Source organism: Halichoerus grypus, chromosome 6, assembly GCF_964656455.1.
Source record: "Halichoerus grypus chromosome 6, mHalGry1.hap1.1, whole genome shotgun sequence".
In the NCBI taxonomy this organism is placed as follows: Eukaryota; Metazoa; Chordata; class Mammalia; order Carnivora; family Phocidae; genus Halichoerus; species Halichoerus grypus.
The window spans coordinates 79,377,902-79,398,100 of NC_135717.1; the positions used below are offsets into that span (position 1 = coordinate 79,377,902).

At 43.4% G+C, this 20,199-nt stretch overlaps 1 protein-coding gene across 3 annotated transcripts in view; it reads left to right on the forward strand.

The window, feature by feature from the left end:
- TULP3 (TUB like protein 3) overlaps positions 1-15,025 on the forward strand; it is a 60,957-nt gene extending 45,932 nt beyond the window's left edge. For all 3 annotated transcript variants that reach the window (XM_036082081.2, XM_078075478.1, XM_078075479.1), the window contains 7 exons: positions 4,914-5,041; positions 5,402-5,599; positions 8,367-8,479; positions 8,788-8,902; positions 11,074-11,172; positions 11,566-11,737; positions 12,458-15,025. In XM_036082081.2, coding sequence (XP_035937974.1) covers positions 4,914-5,041; positions 5,402-5,599; positions 8,367-8,479; positions 8,788-8,902; positions 11,074-11,172; positions 11,566-11,737; positions 12,458-12,591 — 959 coding nt within the window. In that variant the 3' untranslated portion in view covers positions 12,592-15,025. The remainder of the gene's footprint in view (positions 1-4,913; positions 5,042-5,401; positions 5,600-8,366; positions 8,480-8,787; positions 8,903-11,073; positions 11,173-11,565; positions 11,738-12,457) is intronic.
- Positions 15,026-20,199: the final 5,174 nt, after the last annotated feature.

The window sequence follows — 20,199 nt, forward strand, 5'->3', positions numbered from 1 at the left end:
CAGTTCAGAATGGCTGGAGCACACGGTATGAGTGGCTAAGGTGGGAAGAGGGTACTAGAGGAGTGAGCCTGGATGGGTAAGTGGGCTCTGATTATGTAGGCCAGTACAGGCCATGTTAGGAATTTGGACTTTATTTGAAGAGTAACTGGAACCTATGAGGGAATTTAATCTGAGGAATATTACCATCCGATTTGGGCTTAATGGGAAAACTAAGAAAAATTACCCTGCACCATAAAGAATTAATTGGAGGTTGGGGGGAGCAAGTATGGAAGCAGGAAAACTTAGGGAGGAGATGGTTCGGCTGGTGGCCTGACCTAGAGTTATAATGTGGTATATGCAAGAGTAAAAACCAGGGAGAAATAGAATTACGTTGCTGGGGCAATGAGAAGGGACAAGAAAGGCATCAAAAGAGAGTGATTAAGCTGAGCCAGGAAGGATGCACGACCTCCTGTGTATTGGTGCATCTGTCAAAGCAGCTGTAGACTGACATTTTGAATGTCTCTATGTGTCAGGCACTTGATATACATTATCTCAATTAATTTAAAATGTATAGGGGCGCCTGGCTGGCTCAGTTGGAAGACCGTTTGACTCTTGATCTAGGGGTCGTGAGTTCAAGCCCCACGTTGGGTGTAGAGATTACTAAAAAAAATAAATAAACTTTAATATTTATAACAGTACTTTGAGGAGTTCATACATATTAGTCTCTCCATTTTATATATAAGAAAATTATATGTATTACATATGTAATTATATGTAGCCTCTCAGGCTAAGTAACTCGTCCTTGGTCACACTGCAGGTAAGGTGACAAACTTGGGCGGAAGAAAGAACATGTGCAAAGGCACTGGGTAAAAAGTCGTGCTATGTTGTGAGAACCAGGACAGATGGCGGGAGCGCAGGGTGTGGGAGCGGCCGTGGTGAGCGGCCTCAGAGCACAGCTCTGAAATGCCGCTTCCTGTTGGTTTCTGAATCTCAACTCTGCCACATCTGGCTGGGAAAGGGGGAGCACAGCTTCACTCTCCTCTACCTTTGTTTCCCTGTCTGTAATAGGAATGTGATTGTGGCACTTCTCTATTATTTTACTACCACTGTTGTTATGACAAAAGAAAGTGAGTGGTGTGGAGGAGTCAGAGCAAATACAACCTTCGTTTAACCAGAAGCTAAGTTACCCCAAGTCATCTAGCTGAATAGTGGCAGACCTAGTTTTTCTGATTCTTAGTCTAGTTCTATATCCCTTACTGTAAATACCGAGTTGTCCCCTTTTGCCTATGAAGTGCCTGCTATGTTTTTTTCCTAAGAACTGGCCTTTCAGTACCAGATGGATTAAGGCCTTTTTACAACTCAACAAGTTGCATCTTTTTTTTTTAAGATTTTATTTATTTATTTGAGAGAGAGAGAGAGAAAGCATGAGAAGGGAGAGTGTCAGAGGGAGAAGCAGACTCCCCGCTGAGCCGGGAGCCTGATGCGGGACTCGATCCTGGAACTCCAGGATCATGACCTGAGCTGAAGGCAGTCGCTTACCAGCTGAGCCACCCAGGCACCCAACAAGTTGCATCTTGACCATAAGACCCATTAAGCACTTTCGTAAGATCTACGATGTGTCAGTTGGCAGATTATGTCCCTTAAATGGGTCCGGTTTGTTTTTTCTACAAGTTTGGGAGAAATCTTTGATCTCCATCTTAAGACATATATTCACATAAGCTGAGTTCTTGGTATAAAAACGGCACTTGCAACCATAGTACTAAGTGAAAATATCCATGATTGTGAGGTTTTATGCCTTTTTGCTACAAAAGAAAAAAAGGTTAACATTTTAGAAAACATGTCCTTCACAAACCAAAGAATTTTTTTATAATAGCTTTATTGAGATGTAATTAACATACCATACTCTTCACCCATTTAAAGTGAACAGTGGGTGTGAGAGGGGAAGATGGCAGCAGAGTAGGAGGTCCCTGGGTTCACCTCGCCCCACGAATACAACTAGATGACTGTCAAATCATCCTGAATACCCCAGAAATTGATCTGAAGACTGGCAGAACATACTCCACAACTAAAGGTAGAGAAGAGGCCACAGCTGAAGAAGGCAGGAAGTGTGGAGACATGGTTTGGGAGAGAAATGGATCGTGGCTGCTGTGGTGGGGGGGAGCTGTAGTCATGGAGAAGGGCAAGAGACAGACCAACACACAGGGAAGCTCAGGGGGAAAACAAATCCCCATAGCAGTTGGCTTGGAAAGCAAGAGAGGCTGAATTTCCTGAGTTCTTGCAACCAGCAAGGCTTAAAGCCTAGAGTCCTAAAGGTCAGTGGGCTTGGTTCAGGGAGAGCCTGGAGGGCACTGTGCTGCTCTTGGAGGAAAGGCAGCAAACAACCTGTGGACGTACAGAGTGGAAACAGCGATCTGAAGAGTGCCCAGGGCACACAGCGGGGAAGTTATTTGTTCATCTTGGAGCATTTCCCAGAGAGATAGTGATTAAGAAAAAATATTAAAAGCAGCAAGGCAGGGGCACCTGGGTGGTATAGTCAGTTGAGTGGCTGACTCTTGGTTTTGGCTGAGGTCATGATCTCGGGGTTGTGAGGTTGATCCCTGCATCAGGCTCTGTACTCAGTGTGGAGTCACTCCCTCTCCCTCTGCCCCTCCTCCCTGTATGCTCACTCTCTCACTTGCTCTCTCTCTCTCAAATAAATAAAAGGAGCAGCAAGGTAAAAAGAAGACAATTACATACAAAGGAAACCCCATAAGGATATTCAGCAGATTTTTCAGCAAAAACTTTCCAAGCCAGAAAAGAATGGCATGATATATTCCAAGTGCTGAGTGGGAAAAACCTGCAGCCAAGAATACTCTATCTAGCAAGGCTATCTTTCAGAATAGAAGGAGAGATAAAGAGTTTCCCAGATAAACAAAAACTAAAGGAGTTTGTAACCACTAAATCAGCCCTGCAAGAAATATTAAAGGGGACTCTTTTTTTTTTTTTAAAGATTTTATTTATTTATTTAACAGAGAGAGAGAAAGAGCACAAGCAGGGGGAGCAGCAGAGGAAGAGGGAGAAGCAGGCTCTCCGCTGAGCAGGTAGCCCGATGTGGGGCTCGATCCCAGGACCCTGGGATCATGACCTGAGCCGAAGGCAGACGCTTAACAGACTGAGCCACCCAGGCACCCCTAAAGGGGACTCTTGAGTGGAAAGGAAAGACCAAAAATGACAGTATGAGGGTAGGAAACACAAAAGCAGTAAAAAACATTTCTGTAAAAAATCAGAACTTACAAAATTAAAGGATGTAAAATATGATACCATATACCTAAAATTTGGGGAGGAGAGGAGTAAAGAATGGGTTCAAACTTAAATGACCACCAACTTAATATAGATTGCTATATGCTATACACAAACTTAATGGCAACCACAAATCAAAAACCACTAATAAACATGCAAAGAATAGAGAAAGAAATCCAAATATATCACTAAAGAAAACCAGCAAACCATGAAAGGGAGAAAGACAAGAAAGGATTAGAGAAAAATCTTCAGAAACAACCACAAAACAAGTAATAAAATGGCAATTACATAAAATTTACCATTTTAGCCGTTTTTTTTTAAGTGTACAGTTCAGTGACACTAAGTACATTCACGTTGTTATGCAACTATCACCACAATCCATCTCCAGAACTTTTTCATCTTCCCATAATAAAACTCTGTATCACTAAGTAATAACTCCCCATTCTTCTGTCCCCTGTGTCCCTGGTAACCACTATTCTATGAAATTTCTGTCTCTGTGCATTTGACTACTCTAGATTTCTCACATAAGTGGAATCATACATTTGCACTTTTTAAAATACTTGTTCTTTTGTGACTGGTTTATTTTACTTAGCATAAGGTCCTTCAAGGTTCACGCATGTTGTAGCCTGTGTCAGAATTCCATTCCTTTTTAAAGCTGAGTAATATTCCATTGTATGTATATACCATAATTTGTTTATCTGTTCATCAGTTGATGGATATTTGAGTTGTTTTCACCTTCTGGATATTGTGAATACTGCTGCTGTGAACATTGGTGTACAAGTTTGTTTGAGTCTGTGCTTTCCATCCTCTTGGTATATACCCAGAAGTGGAATTGCTGGATCCTGTGGTAATTCTATATTTGAATATATGGGGAACCACCATACTGTTTTCCACAGTGACTGAACCATTTTACGCTGCCACCAGCAATGCACAAGGGTTCCAATTTCTCCACATCCTCGCCAATACTTATTTTCTGGGGTTTGTTTTTTTTTTTTGATAATAAACATCCCAGTGCTTTTTAGTGTATCTCATTGTGATTTTGATTTGCATTTCCCTAATGATGAGTGCTGTTGAGCATCTTTTCACGTGCTTATTGGCCATTTATATATCTTCTTTGAAGAAATGTCTATTCGTGTGCTTTACCCATTTCTGGGTAAAGGGTTATTTGTTTTGTTGTTTGTTTTGTTGTTGTTGCTGAGTGTGTGTTGTAGGAGTGCTTTATCTATTCTGGATATTAATCCTTTATGGAAAGGGAAAAGAAGGGATAGATCTGAGTGAGAATACGAAGAAAGAATTGTCAAAATTTGGATGAAGTAGGGGTGGCTGGGTGGCTCAGATGGTTAAGCATCTGCCTTCGGCTCAGGTCATGGTCCCAGGGTCCTGGGATCGAGCCCCACGTCGGGCTCCCTGCTCCGCGGGAAGCCTGCTTCTCCCTCTGCCTGCCACTCCCCCTGCTTCTGTTCCCTCTCTCGCTGTGTCTCTCTCTGTCAAATAAATAAATAAACTCTTTAAAAAAAAAAATTTGGATGAAGTAGCTATGTTTTAATCAGAAGAGCTGGAATGTTTTAAGCAAGAAAATTAAAATTATATTTGGTTCGACGATTTATTTTTTAAACCAGTGTTGGCAGTTTTTGACAGTTCTTTCTTTCTGCCAGGTATCTCAGGTAGTTTGAACTTCGATGAAGAGGAGACCGATGGAGAGGAAGAAGGGAAAAAATTATGTCATTCACCATATTCAGAGGCAGAGAGACCCAATTCTGCATCCAGCCAGAAATCAACCACAGTATGTAGTTCTGAAACTTCTTCCTGGGGAACTATTTCCCAAATGTATCTCTAGTATTTAAACACGATTACTGAATGAGGGTTCCTTCGAAAGATTGAAGCTCAAATTTAGACTTGAAGTTCATGACCTCCCTAATTTCTTGTGTCTCAAGCCAGCTCTTGTGAAGTTATATCCCACTTTTGTACTTCGCTCCTTCATTACTTCCAATATTCACATACTTATTTAACTTCGCAGAGTTTCCCCTTATTTTGTCAGAAGACTAGAGACATTGGGGTAAATCACGAAATTATTTCGCCCGTTGTTTCTGGAAGAGAATAAGTTTTCTATTCCACCTCCTATTGCTCATGGCTGTTCTTTCAGGATGCGGGAGCTTCCGGTACTGCAGCCCAACAAGTGGATAACCAGCTGGGAGAAGTGGAGAACTTAGAGGACTTTGCATATAGTCCTGCCCCTCAGGGGATTACAGTCAAGTGTCGGATAACCAGGGATAAAAAAGGAATGGATCGGGGTCTCTTCCCCACTTACTATATGCACTTGGAAAAGGATGAAAATCGGAAGGTACGAGAATTGATTCTTAAGATAGATCTTGAGATAGAGGGGGAGAATGTTGTGGGACTAGATTGTTGAAGGATCTTGGGATAGGAAAATAGCACTGGTTTCAGACCAAGTCAGCAACTCCCAGTTACTGTGTTCTGTCTTCAAAGAGCTCAGAGTCTCAGAGGTAAAATCTACCCCACCCCAAAGAAAAAGAGTTTTATCCAGAATATAAGAAAATGGAAGAGAATATTTGAATGTAATTATTTGCACCTCTATCCTATTTTTTGGTGGAAGGGAGGGTGTTACTGTGTGTTCTTTGGTTTTTATTTTAATTATGGTGGAACATGACACTGTGCAAGTTTTAGGGAATAGGGGAACTGGAAATAGAGAAAGACATGCGAGTGAAATGTCTTATTTCTCACTCTAGAAATTCTAATTTACTTTAAACACAACTTTGAGGCAATTTAATACTTGCTAATGAACACTATTTTGTTTTGCTACCGGGTCTAAGTGGATGATATTAAGAGCATAGAAAGGAAATGATGATTGATACCATTCTTATTATAACCGCTAATTTATTGTTTATGATGTACCACGCATATGCTAAGTGCTTCGTGTATATATTATCTCTTATAATCCTTATCACAACCTTGTAAGAGAGGCTTATCCCTGCTTTATAGATGAGTAACTGGGGCTTAAGGAGTGACATACCTGCCCCAAATCATACTGATAAGTGCCAGCACCAGAGTCAGACCCCTATCTGTTTGAGCCCACAGTCCCTTCCTTAGCTGCTGCCATTCTCCTGCTTCCCTGTTGTTGTCCAAATCCAGTAGGGTTTGGGAAGGATGCACAAGTATGACAGTATTCATGCCACTGAAGTCACAGGGGTTTAAAACAACAACATACGGGGCGCCTGGGTGGCTCAGTCAGTAAGCGTCTGCCTTCGGCTCAGGTCATGATCCCAGGGTCCTGGGATCGAGCCCCGCATCGGGCTCCCTGCTCCGTGGGAAGCATCGGGCTCCCTGCTCCGTGGGAAGCCTGCTTCTCCCTCTCCCTCTCTGCTACTCCCCAGGGAGCCTGCTTCTCCCTCTCCGTCTGCTGCTCTCTCTCTTTCTCTCTCTGTGTGTCAAATAAATAAATAAAATATTAAAAAAAATACAAAAGGAATATGAGGAAAGCAGCTGCGGTAAAGAATGGGAAGGGTGGGTGTTCAGCGTCCTGTCTCTCCTGAAGTTGGAAGGACCCTTCCTCGCTGAATCGGATGAAGCTTTTTTGAAAAAGCCACTGGAGGTTTTAGGGATAAAGTTGCACCTAGTTGTAGTAGCCACCCCCCCCCCCGCCCCCCGCAAAGTTTTGCTTTCTGTGGTTTCAGTCACCTGCAGTCACTGCCATGTGGAAGCAGATGGGCCCTTCTTCTGACATAGGTTCGGCAGGTCAATAGTAGCCTAACGCCCCCTCTCTTCATCTCATTACATAGGCATTTTAAAATCTCACATCAGCACGAGAAGAAGGGGAGTACAGTACAATGAGATATTTTGAGAGAGAAAGACCACATTCATATAACTTTTATTATAGTATATTGTCAGAATTATGTTATTGTTGCTAGTCTCTTGCTATGCCTTATGTATAAATTAAACTTTGTCATATGTATGTACAGTAAAAAACATAGTTTGTAGAGTGTTCAGTAGGCATCCACCGGGGGTCTTAGTGGATAAGGGGGGTCTGTTGTATATGGAGAATCCAGCTAAGTGAATTTTGAAAAGTTGTACAGTAGGGAAACCCTGATAGTGAATTCTGAGAAGCATTATAAGGGTTAGAAAAAGAGATAAAGGCCCCAGGATTGGTCTTCTCCAAGAAAACACCAAACAGCAGGTGAGACTGGTGCCTCCGGAGGTCCTGGGATGGGAGGCCACACGGCCGCACGGCCTCCACAGCCGTCAAGGCCAAGGAGCTCATGGCAGCAAGAGCAAGGATGAGGAGTGGATGCCTCTCACCAGCCTGAGTTGTCTGCGCAAGGACATGAAGTTCAGGTCCCTGGTCCGCCTGCCCATCAGGGAATCTGAGGTCATTGAGGTCTTCCTGGGATCGTCCTTCAAGGCTGAGGTTTTTGAAGATCGTGCCATTGCAAAAGCAGACCCATGCTGGTGGGCAGACGAGGTTCGAGGCATGTGTTACCGTCAGGGATCCCAGCAGACACATGGGTCGGTGTTAAATGCTCCAGTGAGGCAGACACTGACATCCGTGGGACCATCATTCTGGCCGTGTTTTCTAGTCCCAGTGCAGCAAGGCCTGTGGGAGAACGAGATCAGCAAGCCCCACGCCGTCCCTTGTAAGGTGACCGGACGCTGCCGCTCTGCGCCGGTGTGCCGCATCCCCAGCCCCAGGGGCCCTGGCACCGTGTGGGCCGCTCTACCTCCATGGGGGCTGCATAGCCACCCTGGGCAGCGTCGCCAAGGCCACTTGGGATGCCATCTCCAAGACCTACAGCTGTCTCATCCCGACCTCTGGAAAGAGACCGTGTTCACCAAGGCGCCCTCTCAGGAGTTCACTGACCGTCTTGTAAAGACCCACACCAGAGGTTCTGTGCAGGAGACCCAGGCTCCTGCCGTGGTCACCACGTAGTTTGTATACAAGAAAAATGAAGGTGAATTAAGCCTGTTAAAAGCAAAAAAGACCAAAAGAGTGACTGCTTGGCACATGATAGGCACTTGCTAAACATTTAAGTGAATAGTTAGACCGTGGTGGTTGTCTTGATATTCTTGACGGACATTTTTTTTTCTTTTTCCAGATATTTCTTCTTGCAGGTAGGAAGCGGAAAAAGAGCAAAACATCCAACTACCTTATCTCCACTGATCCAACAGATTTATCTCGTGAAGGGACAAGTTATATTGGCAAACTCAGGTGAGAGCAACCTTGTATCACTGACCTATTCTTGCTGATATTTTTATTCCTGTAGTTTCAGAGCAATCTGTATCTTTTTTTACAGTGAGTATGTATTGATATTGTAATCTTAAAAAAAAAAAAGAAGTTAACAGAAAATCTAAGTCCCTTCCTTTGATTTTAATGAGAGATCTTTGAAACAGTGGTGATGAACATTTGGAGAACAGGCAGATGGGCTTCCATTCGGTTCCATACCTGTCCTAGATTTGTATTTGTGCAGGAGAAAAAAATATGGATAATCAATGGTAACTTTTTCCTCTTGATTCTAGATCCAACCTCATGGGGACCAAGTTCACAGTTTATGACCATGGTGTCAGCCCAACCAAGGCCCAAGGTCTGGTAGAGAAGGCCCATATCCGGCAGGAGCTGGTAGCCATCTGTTATGTATGTGCCATTCTCGTAATGCACTCTTTTCCCGAGTTTTTTCCCTGATTTCCTGGGTGTCCTGCTGGCACTTTAAACATAACCAACACTGAACTCACGGTCTTCCCTCCCAAGCTTGTTGCTATTTCTGTGACCCTCCTTTTCTGTTGCTGGTTGCTTTTTTCTCTGTATATTCAAGTTTTAATCATTTACAAATTGCCAAGTTTGGTTCTTTTTAATTTTTTTTTTTTTTAACGTTTCTTGTCTTACCTGCTCTTTCATTTTCCTAATGCCATTTTATTAACTTGGCCCTTCATCACCTTTTACCCACTGGCCAGAGGTTACAACAAAGTAGACTGATCTCTCTTTTTCTTTTTTTAAGATTTTTAAGGTTTATTTATTTGAGAGAGTGAAAGAGAGAGAGCACAAGCAGGGGGAGGGGTAGAGGGAGAGAGAGGGGGAGAAGCGGGCTCACTGCTGAACGCGGGGCTCGATCCCAGGACTCTGGGATCATGATCTGAGTTGAAGGCAGACACTTAACTGTCTGAGCCACCCAGGCGCCCCTCTTTTTGTTTTTTAATTGAGGTGTAATTGACATTTTAGTTTCAGATGTGCACAGATTTTATTTTTTTATTTATAAAAAATATTATTTATTTTTATTTAAAAAATTTTAAAAGGATTTTATTTATTTATTTGACACAGAAAGAGAGAGAACAAGCAGGGGGAGTGGCAGGCAGAGGGAGAGGGAGAAGCGGAGCCTAATCCCAGCACCCCAGGATCATGACCTGAGCCGAAGGCAGACGCTTAACCGACTGAGCCACCCAGGCGCCCCTATTTATTTATTTTTAAAGATTTTACTTATTTACTTGAGAGAAAGAAGAGCATGAGGGGGGAGGAGGATCAGAGGGAGAGGAGAAGTGGAGTGCCCCCCCCCCAATGCGGGGCTCGATCCCAGGATCCTGAGACCATGACCTGAGCCGAAGGCAGATGCTTAACGACTGAGCTACCCAGACACCCCAAGATTTACTTATTTATTTGAGAGAGAGAGAGAGCACATGTGTGCACGTGCACACGTGAGTGGGGCAGGGGCAGAGGGAGAGAATCCCCAAGTAGACTGCGCTTAGTGCGGAGCCCGATGCTAGGCTCCATCTCAGGACCCATAACATCATGACCTGAGCCAAAACCAAGAGTCGGATGCTTAACTGAATGAGCCACCTCAGTGCCCTAATGTAATGAATTTATATATGTATATACTGCAAAATGATCATCACAGTAAGTCTAGTTAACATCCATTACCACCCATGGTTACAATTTTTTTTCTTGTGATGAGAACTTTTAAGATCTACTCTCTTAGCAACTTTCATATATACAATACAGTATTATTTTTTTAAATTTGTATAGCTAACACACAATGTTACATTAGTTTCAGGTATACAGCTTAGGGATTTGACAGGTTTATACATTATGCTATGTTCATCACCAGAATAGCTACCATCTGTCCCCATACATCACTATTACAATACTGGTGACTATATTCCTTATGTGGACATAGGCATTTGAATTTTTTTTTTTTTTTAAGATTTTATTTATTTATTTGACACAGAGAGACACAGCGAGAGAGAGGGAACACAAGCAGGGGGAGTGGGAGAGGGAGAAGCAGGCTTCCCGCTGAGCAGGGAGCCCGATGCGGGGCTCGATCCCAGGACCCTGGGATCATGACCTGAGCCGAAGGCAGACGCTTAATGACTGAGCCACCCAGGCGCCCTGGCATTTGAATTTTTTACCTCCTGGTACAGGCCCTCTGTAAATTAAGCTGTAATTCTCACTGTATATCATAGTGCCATGCCCTCATTGGGAAATAAATATTTATGGATGATGACAAAATTGGACAGTTTGTTCACAATTGTCTCAAATTTCACTTAAGACTCAAGAGTAAGAATAAAGTTTCAAGCCAATAGAATCTGTTTTAAATTCAAGTGTTCACATTAGGTTTAAAAGAAGGTACAGTATTGCTTTTCTTTTTTTGATTCCCTGTCTCTCTTCGTTTACCTGCAGTAAAGAAATAAAATTGTTTTTGGTGTTTTTGACATCATCATTGGACATTTTACATGCCCAAGAAAATCTTGTGTTAAGAATGGGGTCTCTTTTTCCTTTCTGTTCCTGAGTCCCTGCCTTATTCTCCTATCTTCCAGGAAACAAATGTACTTGGATTTAAAGGTCCTAGGAAAATGTCTGTGATCATTCCAGGGATGAATATGAATCATGAACGGATCCCCTTTCGGCCACGAAATGTAAGTAAGAACATAGTTAATCAGCAAGGGAGTCTGAAGGACAAGAATACATACAGACAAGATCAATACAAAAAAGTATTGATTCTTGGAGAACCCCAAGTTGGAGTATGGCTCATACCCTTATTTAGGAGAGTGATCACTGCAGAACAGCAGGGTAAGTTGCAGAGTAGTTGCAAAAGTAGTTGATTTGAAGCCGCTTTGTCTGCAAAGAGAAATGCTAGATAATCCATCAGAATTTTAAAATCTGCCTTAACTTTTGGCTTTCTTTGTTTCTGTTGTACCCTTCCTGAAACGGAGAAAATACTCCCCTACTCCCCCTTCTACCTCACAGAGTTGAGAGCGAATGATTTCCTATGGTTCTTAGTACAAAGCAATGATTTTCTCTTCAAACAGGACCACGAGAGCTTGCTTTCCAAATGGCAAAACAAAACCATGGAGAACTTGATTGAACTGCACAACAAGGCCCCGGTCTGGAACGATGACACGCAGTCCTACGTCCTGAACTTCCATGGCCGGGTCACTCAGGCATCTGTGAAGAACTTTCAGATAGTCCACGAGAATGACTGTAAGCCTGCAGGAAGGGTTGGGCAGGAATAGGAGGAAAGATGTTCTTACATGGTGGGGAAATGAGCACTTCCTATCATTGACAGGAAGTTCTATTCAGGGGAGAATTATTTAAGAAAGAAATTATTTCTTTGGAAAGACTAAAGTACAGTTTTATTTATTTATTTTTATTTTTTAAAGACTTATTTTTGTATTTTGGGGTGGAGGGGCAGAAGGAGAGGGAGGGAGAGAATCTCAAGCAGGCTTCATGCCCAGCGTGGAGCCAGACATGGGGCTCGATCTCACGACCCTGAGATCATCACCTGAGCCGAAATCAAGAGTCAGACGCTCAACCCATTGAGCCACCCAGGCATCCCTAAAGTGGCAGTTTTAAAGTAAAACTTCTGAACCACTGTTTGGGAAGTAGATGCAATGGCCCCCACTCAGTAAAGGTTCCTCGGCACATCTAGCCCTTGGAGCTTGTGCTGTTCCCTCCTCTGGCCCTTTCATGCTAGTCCGGGCTCGTCTCCTGCTCTCTGAGAGGAATAGTAATAGAAACTTGGCTCATGGTTAGCAGACACTCTCATCAGTGCCTCTTGCCATCCTTCTCAAGGCTTCCCATTTTAAAGAGATCTGGTTATTGTCTGACCCATTTGGAGGACTTTTCCCCTGTATTGTAAGTAGGCTTTTCCCCAGTACAGCTCCATTACGTTCTAATGTCCTAATTTCTTTCTGTTTCTAGCTGACTACATAGTCATGCAGTTTGGACGTGTGGCAGACGATGTGTTCACCCTGGACTACAACTACCCGCTGTGTGCACTTCAGGCCTTTGCCATCGGGCTTTCTAGCTTTGACAGCAAACTGGCATGTGAATGAGAGAAACAGCAGGTGCCAAGCTTTCCCACTCAGAGCTTTCAGGAGCGGATATTGCCTCCTCTGCTTTTGCCCCAGGACATGAAGAGCGATAGCCCGCCCCTTGGGGAGCAATCCCCGAATATATGTATATGTTTATACGTGCGTGTGTACATGTATTTAGGGGTATATGTACACACGCACATATATACACACACACTCAACTTCTCTGGTTTTCACAGACCCGGTCAGGGATCACAGCTTCACATGGGTGAGACATGGTTCAGAGCACAGAAGGTTCCTGTCCAGAGCACACTGGTAACTCCTGAGGTGATTGCCCAAAGATTCTGTGCCTCAACAGTCAGATTTCCTATGCTTGGAAACTTGCAGCAAGAATCACGTTCTAATGATTAATTACCGGGGTCTTTTTTTGGAAGACCTTTTCAGAGTGGGAGAGTTCCCTAAATTGCCTTTAGTCTTCAGGTCTGCAGACTTTTTCTGTAAATGGCCAAGAGAGTCCCTCACAGCTGCTCAGCTCTGTTGTACCACAAACACAGCCAGGGCCGGTTCAGAAGCCAGTGAGTCTGGCTGTGTTCCATTGAACCTTTATTTACGAAAACAGGCAGCAGGCCAGATTTGGCCTGTGGGCTGGTTTGCGGGCCCTTGCTCCAGGGATATTTCTGTAAACGATGGGCCTCGGCATCTTCCAGAATGGGCCCGTGGTCATGACATCATATGAGTGGGAAATGGGTATCTCTAGGAAGCAACAGTCCCACAGACTGGATCCAAAAAGGTACTCGGCTACATCCACATAGCTTTTACGTTGTTTTCTATTTTTTATTTATTTTTATTTCTTTTAAGTAAGCCTTACGTCCAATATGGAGCTTAAACTCACGACCCTGAGATCAAAAGTCACATGTTCTACTGATGGAGCCAGCCAGGTACCCCTTAAAATTTTTTAATTTTATTTTTTTTTCAAGTAAGCTTTATGCCCAACGTGGGGCTTCTAAAAATTTTTATTTTTATTTTACTTTTTTTGTTTTTTAAGTAAGCTTTGCTTTTACCTTGTTTTGGTGATGATGGTTTCTAGAGTATCATTTACCTTCAGAGCTGGGAAAACCCCAAATCAGTGATCATTTTGAGTCCACACAGGTAGCTTAATTCTGCTGTCCTACCCAAAGTACCCATGGGAGAAGACAACGTCAGCCACTTTACCAGCCGACTTACGCTCTCTTGGAAACCCATCTAGTATTGTGTGGTCTCTGTCAGAGGGAGTGTGGTATTGTTAGAGCTGGCTTGCCTTCCTTGTGGGGCTTGGATGGTACTGACGTCACTGTCCCCTACTTCCCCCTCTTTCCTCAGAGCAGGTTGGCTAGCAGCAATCTCAGTCAAAGCGGCTATGGCCAAATTTTGTGATCAGTGATGTGAGAAATGTACTGTCTTAATTTCAGTTTAGGCTGAAAGCATAAACTCTAGAGGTGACTTAGTCTAATTAAGACTGAGCGTAATTTGACAGTTGCCTTCATTTTCAATCCAGCAGTGCCTCTTACAGCTATATTACTCTGAAGTCATAGTATAGAGGGACACACACACCTATAGATCATGTAAGAGAACATTGTGTATCGAAACTTGTCATTGTCATTATCCAGAGAGGTGGCAGGGAGGCTTTGGTGACCGAGCTCTGCAGACCGTGTTAGGCAGAGCTTTGGACCTTTCTTCTTAACAGAAATATTATCAGCTCCCTAAAGCCTGGCTCACTGGTACAGATCATGTTCCTGTCCCTTTTCCTCACAGATCATAAGAGTTTTGCCAAGTCTTTCAGATTATTAGCACCTCCCAACAAATCCTATGACTCTGCTTGCCACCAGTTCAGCAGTCTCAGAATGCATCTGACTCTTGAGAATCCAAGAACCTTGTGAGTCCTCCATTCAGCATTGTCCCACTCCCAAGCCTTTGTGCGCCGAGCTGTTGCCAGCATGGGGCAAGGAGTCAGGGCTGTTGTGCGATTATGTTTCCCTTCTGCGGACTTCCTTTTCGTCCCGGCTTCCTGTTGTTCCTTGCTCCACATCAAATAGCAATGTGAAGGAAAGAGATGTGGGAGATGAAAAGACTTTTTGCCCATCCCCCACTGGCGAGGCCTGTTTGCTTTGTTTTGACATGCTTGGTTTCCATCTCAGGCATGCTTCCTATCAAGTGCCTCATTCATAGAAGTGCCCTAACGCCCTTCAGACCTCTCGCGCCACCGTCCTGATGGACTGTCTAATCCGCCCTCGTTGAAAACGGAAAGCCTGACGGGATGACTGGATCTAATCCTGCTTCCTCCCGCTTTGTCTGGCTCTGAGACATCTATGCCCCAGCTTCATGTACTCTCTGCTTGAACGTGCAGGCGATTGGTTTTACAGAAATCATATTTATACCTTTTGTATGCTACAGAAATAAAAGATAATTTATATAAAAATGTGAGTGTCTCCAGTCTTCTGTGTGAAGTCCCATCCCTTATGGAGTTCCTGCAGTCATGTTTGGGAATAATAAATTTCATCCTGTGGATTTCATCCTGTGAATCAGGATGCTATCATCCCAGGATAGCAGGAGTCTGCAGACTCAGAAGTCTGTCTCATCATATTCGTGACACCAAGAATTTTCTAGATAGATGATAGAGCCAAGAACTGAGCAAAGAGGGGTCCACAGAAGGGTGGGATTTATATTGTTCTAGATACCTGCACTAGTCAGCCTCCTGGATCTTCTTCTTCTTCTTCTTTTTTTTTAGGGACATCTCCTTTTGAATTTTTTTTTTATTTGATTTATTTTTAAATAGGCTCTACACCCAACGTGGGGCTTGAACTCACAACCCTGAGGTCAAGAGTCATGTGCTCTACCAACTGAGCCAGCCAGGCGCCCCTCCTGGATCTTTGTCGGCATCACTTACTGATTCAATATCTAAAACTGAAATAGACCTTGTCTCTTGCCTCTGAGTGTTCATATTTTAGAGCTACCTCACAGAGACAAGTTGAAAAAAATTATGTGTTCACAGATCTTTACTAGGCCTTCCTGCTCTTATCAGTGTCATAGTGAAAATGAGTCACATGGAAGGAACCAGGAAGAGCGTAAAAATCAGGATGAGAGCTGGAGTCAGAGTTTAATTCTTAGGGCTTGGTTATTCTTTTTCACATGGTTCTTTTTGGCTAAGGTGCACGGCTGGCTAAACAGATTATTTATGACACAATTTTTTGTATACTTTTCAGTGACCAGGAGTAATATCAATGCTTCAATGGTCATTGACATGAAAGATATCAGCAAGTGGTTTTTAAAAATCTAAAACAGGCCTACAAAAGGTTCTTTTTGATCAGAAGTTTAGCAGATCACACAACTAGCACCAATTCATTTCCTTTAGCCAGCATTATAAGTACAGAAATAAAGCAATAGTTTGATTGAGGCCAAATCCCAGGGTTTTGAACCCTTTTGTGCCGGTGATTTGCCTGCGCCTCTTTCCTCCTTTATACATTGAGAGGTCTCAAACTATATGATCTTCAATTCTTGCATATGGTTCTCCCCACTCACGCTGCCAACAATGTGGAATTCCTCTACTTGCATTTGGAATTGAACTCTCTGGTTACCTTCTGGACAGCATCTTGCCTTTCGTAGCTGAAGATAATGCTGAGAGGAGTGCCAGAGATCCCAGGAAAGGACCACGGATGCTTAAGCTAAGCAACCGGAGAGGGCAGATTCTGAATATGTCTGTGGTGGGAGATTCTGGAATGGCAGGAGTGCACGATGTGGGAGAGGCAGGATCTGGTGCTAAGGAAGTGCAGGACCTCCGGGCTGCTTTTCCCCAACCATTGGAGATATCTTGCTCCACTGAGAAAACCCTGGGAAGTTGCAAGCTGCCCTTCTCCTCAGCCTCCGGCTCCCCCTCTAGATATAATGGCTCCCACACAAGTACTCATGCCATATGCCTAATGGCTGCTTCCCTCCATCTATAGCCCTGTTTTAATCTTCCCCATGTGCAACTCAGCTAGGGGCTTGCCAGGGACTGGCCAGACCCTGTCCCACCCCTCAGACACATTTCTTGATCAATTGCATATTGGGTCATTTTGCCTTCTCTCCCTACTTTGGTTGCCTAGTTGTCATAGTCAATGTATATTCCTTAAAAGTCTCACAAACTCCTCTCATCTGCAAAAAGCCAGGGATACCACAATAAATTAAAGATTTGCCATTGGTGCTCAGAATTTAGGCAAGCCTTAATTAAACCACAGATGGGTTCATGGCACCACCTACCGACCGAGGATGCACATTACAAGCGCATTAAAATGAAAAGCGCAGATTCTGTAATCCAGAGGAGGAAGTCACAAAAGGCTCAGTGACTTCAACACCTGGACCATGTTATCACATATTTACAAAGCACCCTTGTGCTTCGGTGTGACTCTTCTGAAGGTCCGAGAACAGTAATACTTCTGGAGTTTAGAAGTCAGTAGAGGTATTCCAGGTAAAATGCCGGCACTTGGTATAGGATTGTGGCAAATATCAATATCGCTTTTATTAACATCCTTTTAAAATGGAGTGACACATTTAAGATGACATTTTTAGCCATGCAGTTATAGGAAATGGTTTATATGCGCTCATAAAGAAATTCTAGATAGTTTTCCAGGGGCTATAATGAGAGGAAAGAAAAACAGAATAGTTTAACTGGGAAACTAAACATCCAGGTTCTAGTCTCAACCCTGACCCGACCTCACATTCCTTACTTTGTACCCATCTCTCTATTTCTACGTGAAGGAACAGCCTAGGCAAAAAATGCCCCTGATGTTAGTGGAAATTTTGGAAATACTTCAACTATGAAATGGGCCTCCCTGATTTTTTCTGGCTCTTTTGGTCCATCAGGCCCAAGCTCCTTTCACAAGGTTCTAGGACTAGGGCCCAAGAGTCTGGAGGGAAGAAAAGAGAGGAAGCCCCAGAAAGGGCAAAGCTGGTGGGGGCCGAGGTGGGAGTGGGAGTTTTCCTGATCTATTACCACCATTTAGTACACATTTTGGTTTAAAATGCTGGTTCTCAAGCCTCAGAGTTTTAATATCTAGTTAGATACTATCTACCCAGATTCTGTCCCTTATTATGATTTTCAAAGATTCAAAAAATACCAGTAGTTCTTTTCTGTAGTCTGGGGGCGGGAAGGCTAGAGAGGAAGAATGATCTGAGAGGAGAGCGGCAGGCAGAGGAGGGCTAGGAATTAGATCGAGATTTTAAAAATGGGGTGAATATGTAATTTCTAGGGTATACATGCACATCAGGACAAACTACATCCATATAAGATAGAAGTTTGACCTTAAAAAATATGTCCTCATTTTGCCTTGAATCAATTTTATGTTATTCCGTATCAGATATATAGAGATACGAATTCTAAATATTAATAATTTCATATGGTCTAAAAGAAACTTTAAAAACTACAATGAAAGCATCTGCCCATATCTGTCCCCTTCTTTTTCCCTTGCCCTGTTCCCCTCCTGTAGTTAACTCTTTTTAGTTTCCTTCTAGTGTAATTCCTAATACTTCATTATGCAAAAATAAATGCATTTGTAACTCCCCAACCTTTGTGCACAAAATATATATAGCATACTATAAACTCAGTTCGACAGCTTGCTTACTATACCCTGGAGATAATCCCCTATCAGTAAATGCACACCTTCCTCATCTTTGTTTACGCTCCACAGTATTTCACTGTGGGAAGTACCAGTGTTTTTATTTATTTATTTATTTATTTATTTATTTATTTATTTATATTATTATTTTTTAAAGATTTTATTTATTTATTTGAGAGAGAGAGAATGAGAGACAGAGAGCAGGAGAGGGAAGAGGGTCAGAGGGAGAAGGAGACTCCCTGCTGAGCAAGGAGCCTGATGCGGGACTCGATCCAGGGACTCCAGGATCATGACCTGAGCCGAAGGCAGGCGCTTAACCAACTGAGCCACCCAGGCGCCCAGTACCAGTGTTTTTAATTAACCCCCTCTGTATGGACAATTTGCACATTAGAAATTTTATCAGGGGAGAAGGGGGAGAAAAAAAGAAATTGTATCAGTGTGTTTTGAGTATATGCAGTGTTCCAGGGACCCGTGTTACCTATTTTAATCCTCTTCTTTTTCACTCTTCACACTCAGTCACTACCACAACGTGACACCTTTACTTTGGGTGCTCCCACGGCCCTGAATGCTTCCCTTAGCTCTGCAGGTGTTCCCTGCCGGCCTGCCAAGCAGTGCCTGGAGGGTGGTCCACCGCCAGCTGTCCCACACCTTAGCCACTAGTTGTGTGCCGTTATTTACATTTAAATGAATCAAAATGAAATTCCGTTCTTTAGTCAGGCTAGCTACATTTCAAGTTCTCAGTGGCCACAAGTGGCTAGTGCCTACCATGCTGGACGGTGCAGATAAAGAATGCTTCATGGGGAAATTCCTTGTCTAGCTCCCTCATTCGACCGTTAGTATCTCGAGGGGCAGGGATGGGGATTTTTCTCTGTTTCTCCCTGGTGCTTCCCTAGCACAGTGCCAAGGACATCATCCGTGTTCAATAAATGTGGAGTGGGAAAATGAGTGATGAGGACACGGGGCTCATGGTCTAAGCATGCCCAAGGTCACAGTCAGCATGTGCCTGAGCTGTTATTTGAACCCAGACGGTTTAGGTGCCCAGTAAGGTCATAATGACTTATGTTAATTTTCAAAATATTGAATCTGTAGCTACTGAAAATGAAATCTGTAGCTGAATAAGACCGCGGAAAGCTTTTCCTTCCTTTCGATTTTTTTTTTTTTTTTCTGGAAGTCTTGGATATCCGAACCTAAAGATCCCCTGGGAACCTCAGAGAAACTCGCACATGAGAACTGGGTGGGGAAGGCCCCAAGCTCTAGCCTCTGGAAAGCTAGTTTCGGTCTGTAAATACACTGGATGAGTTTGCTGGGGCTGCCATAGCAAAATACCACAGACTGGGGGGCTTAAACCGAAGTTGACTTCTCACAGTTTTGGGGGCTAGAAGACAAAGATCAAGGGGTTGGCATGTCTGGTTTCTCCTGAGGCCTCTCTCCTTGGCTTGCAGATGGCGGCCTTCTTTTTGTGTCTGTGCGTGGCCCCCTTCTGTGAGTGGTCTGTGTCCTTCCTGATCTCTCTCCTTATAAGGGCACTGGTCAGCTGAGGTGAGGGCCCCCCCTAAAGACCTCTTTTTTAACTTAATCACCTCTTTAAAGACATTATCTCCAGATCCACTCACACTCTGAAGTACTGGGGATTAGGACTTCAACGTGTGTATTTGGGGGAGACACAATTCAGTCCATAGCATCTACTTAGTTCCCTAGATAGACTTAGAGTCAATCCTCTTTCACATTTATCTTTGACAAAGAGAGAACAGAACTAATATTCTGTTTATCAAATTAAAGGCTGCTTTTATTCGATAAAGAAAGACTGCAAACACCTTTGGTAAAGTTCTGCTTTGTTCTTCAGAACACAAGATGCACTTCGGTTGATACGGAGTGAGAAGTCTTCTTAAGGAAAAGCAAACAGAAGTATGGAGAGGTTGAAAAAGGAAAAGGAACCTGAGTGCCAGGGGACCACAATCACAGGAGGAACTCAGTCCCAAAACAGGGTTGCAGGCGGGCGGGG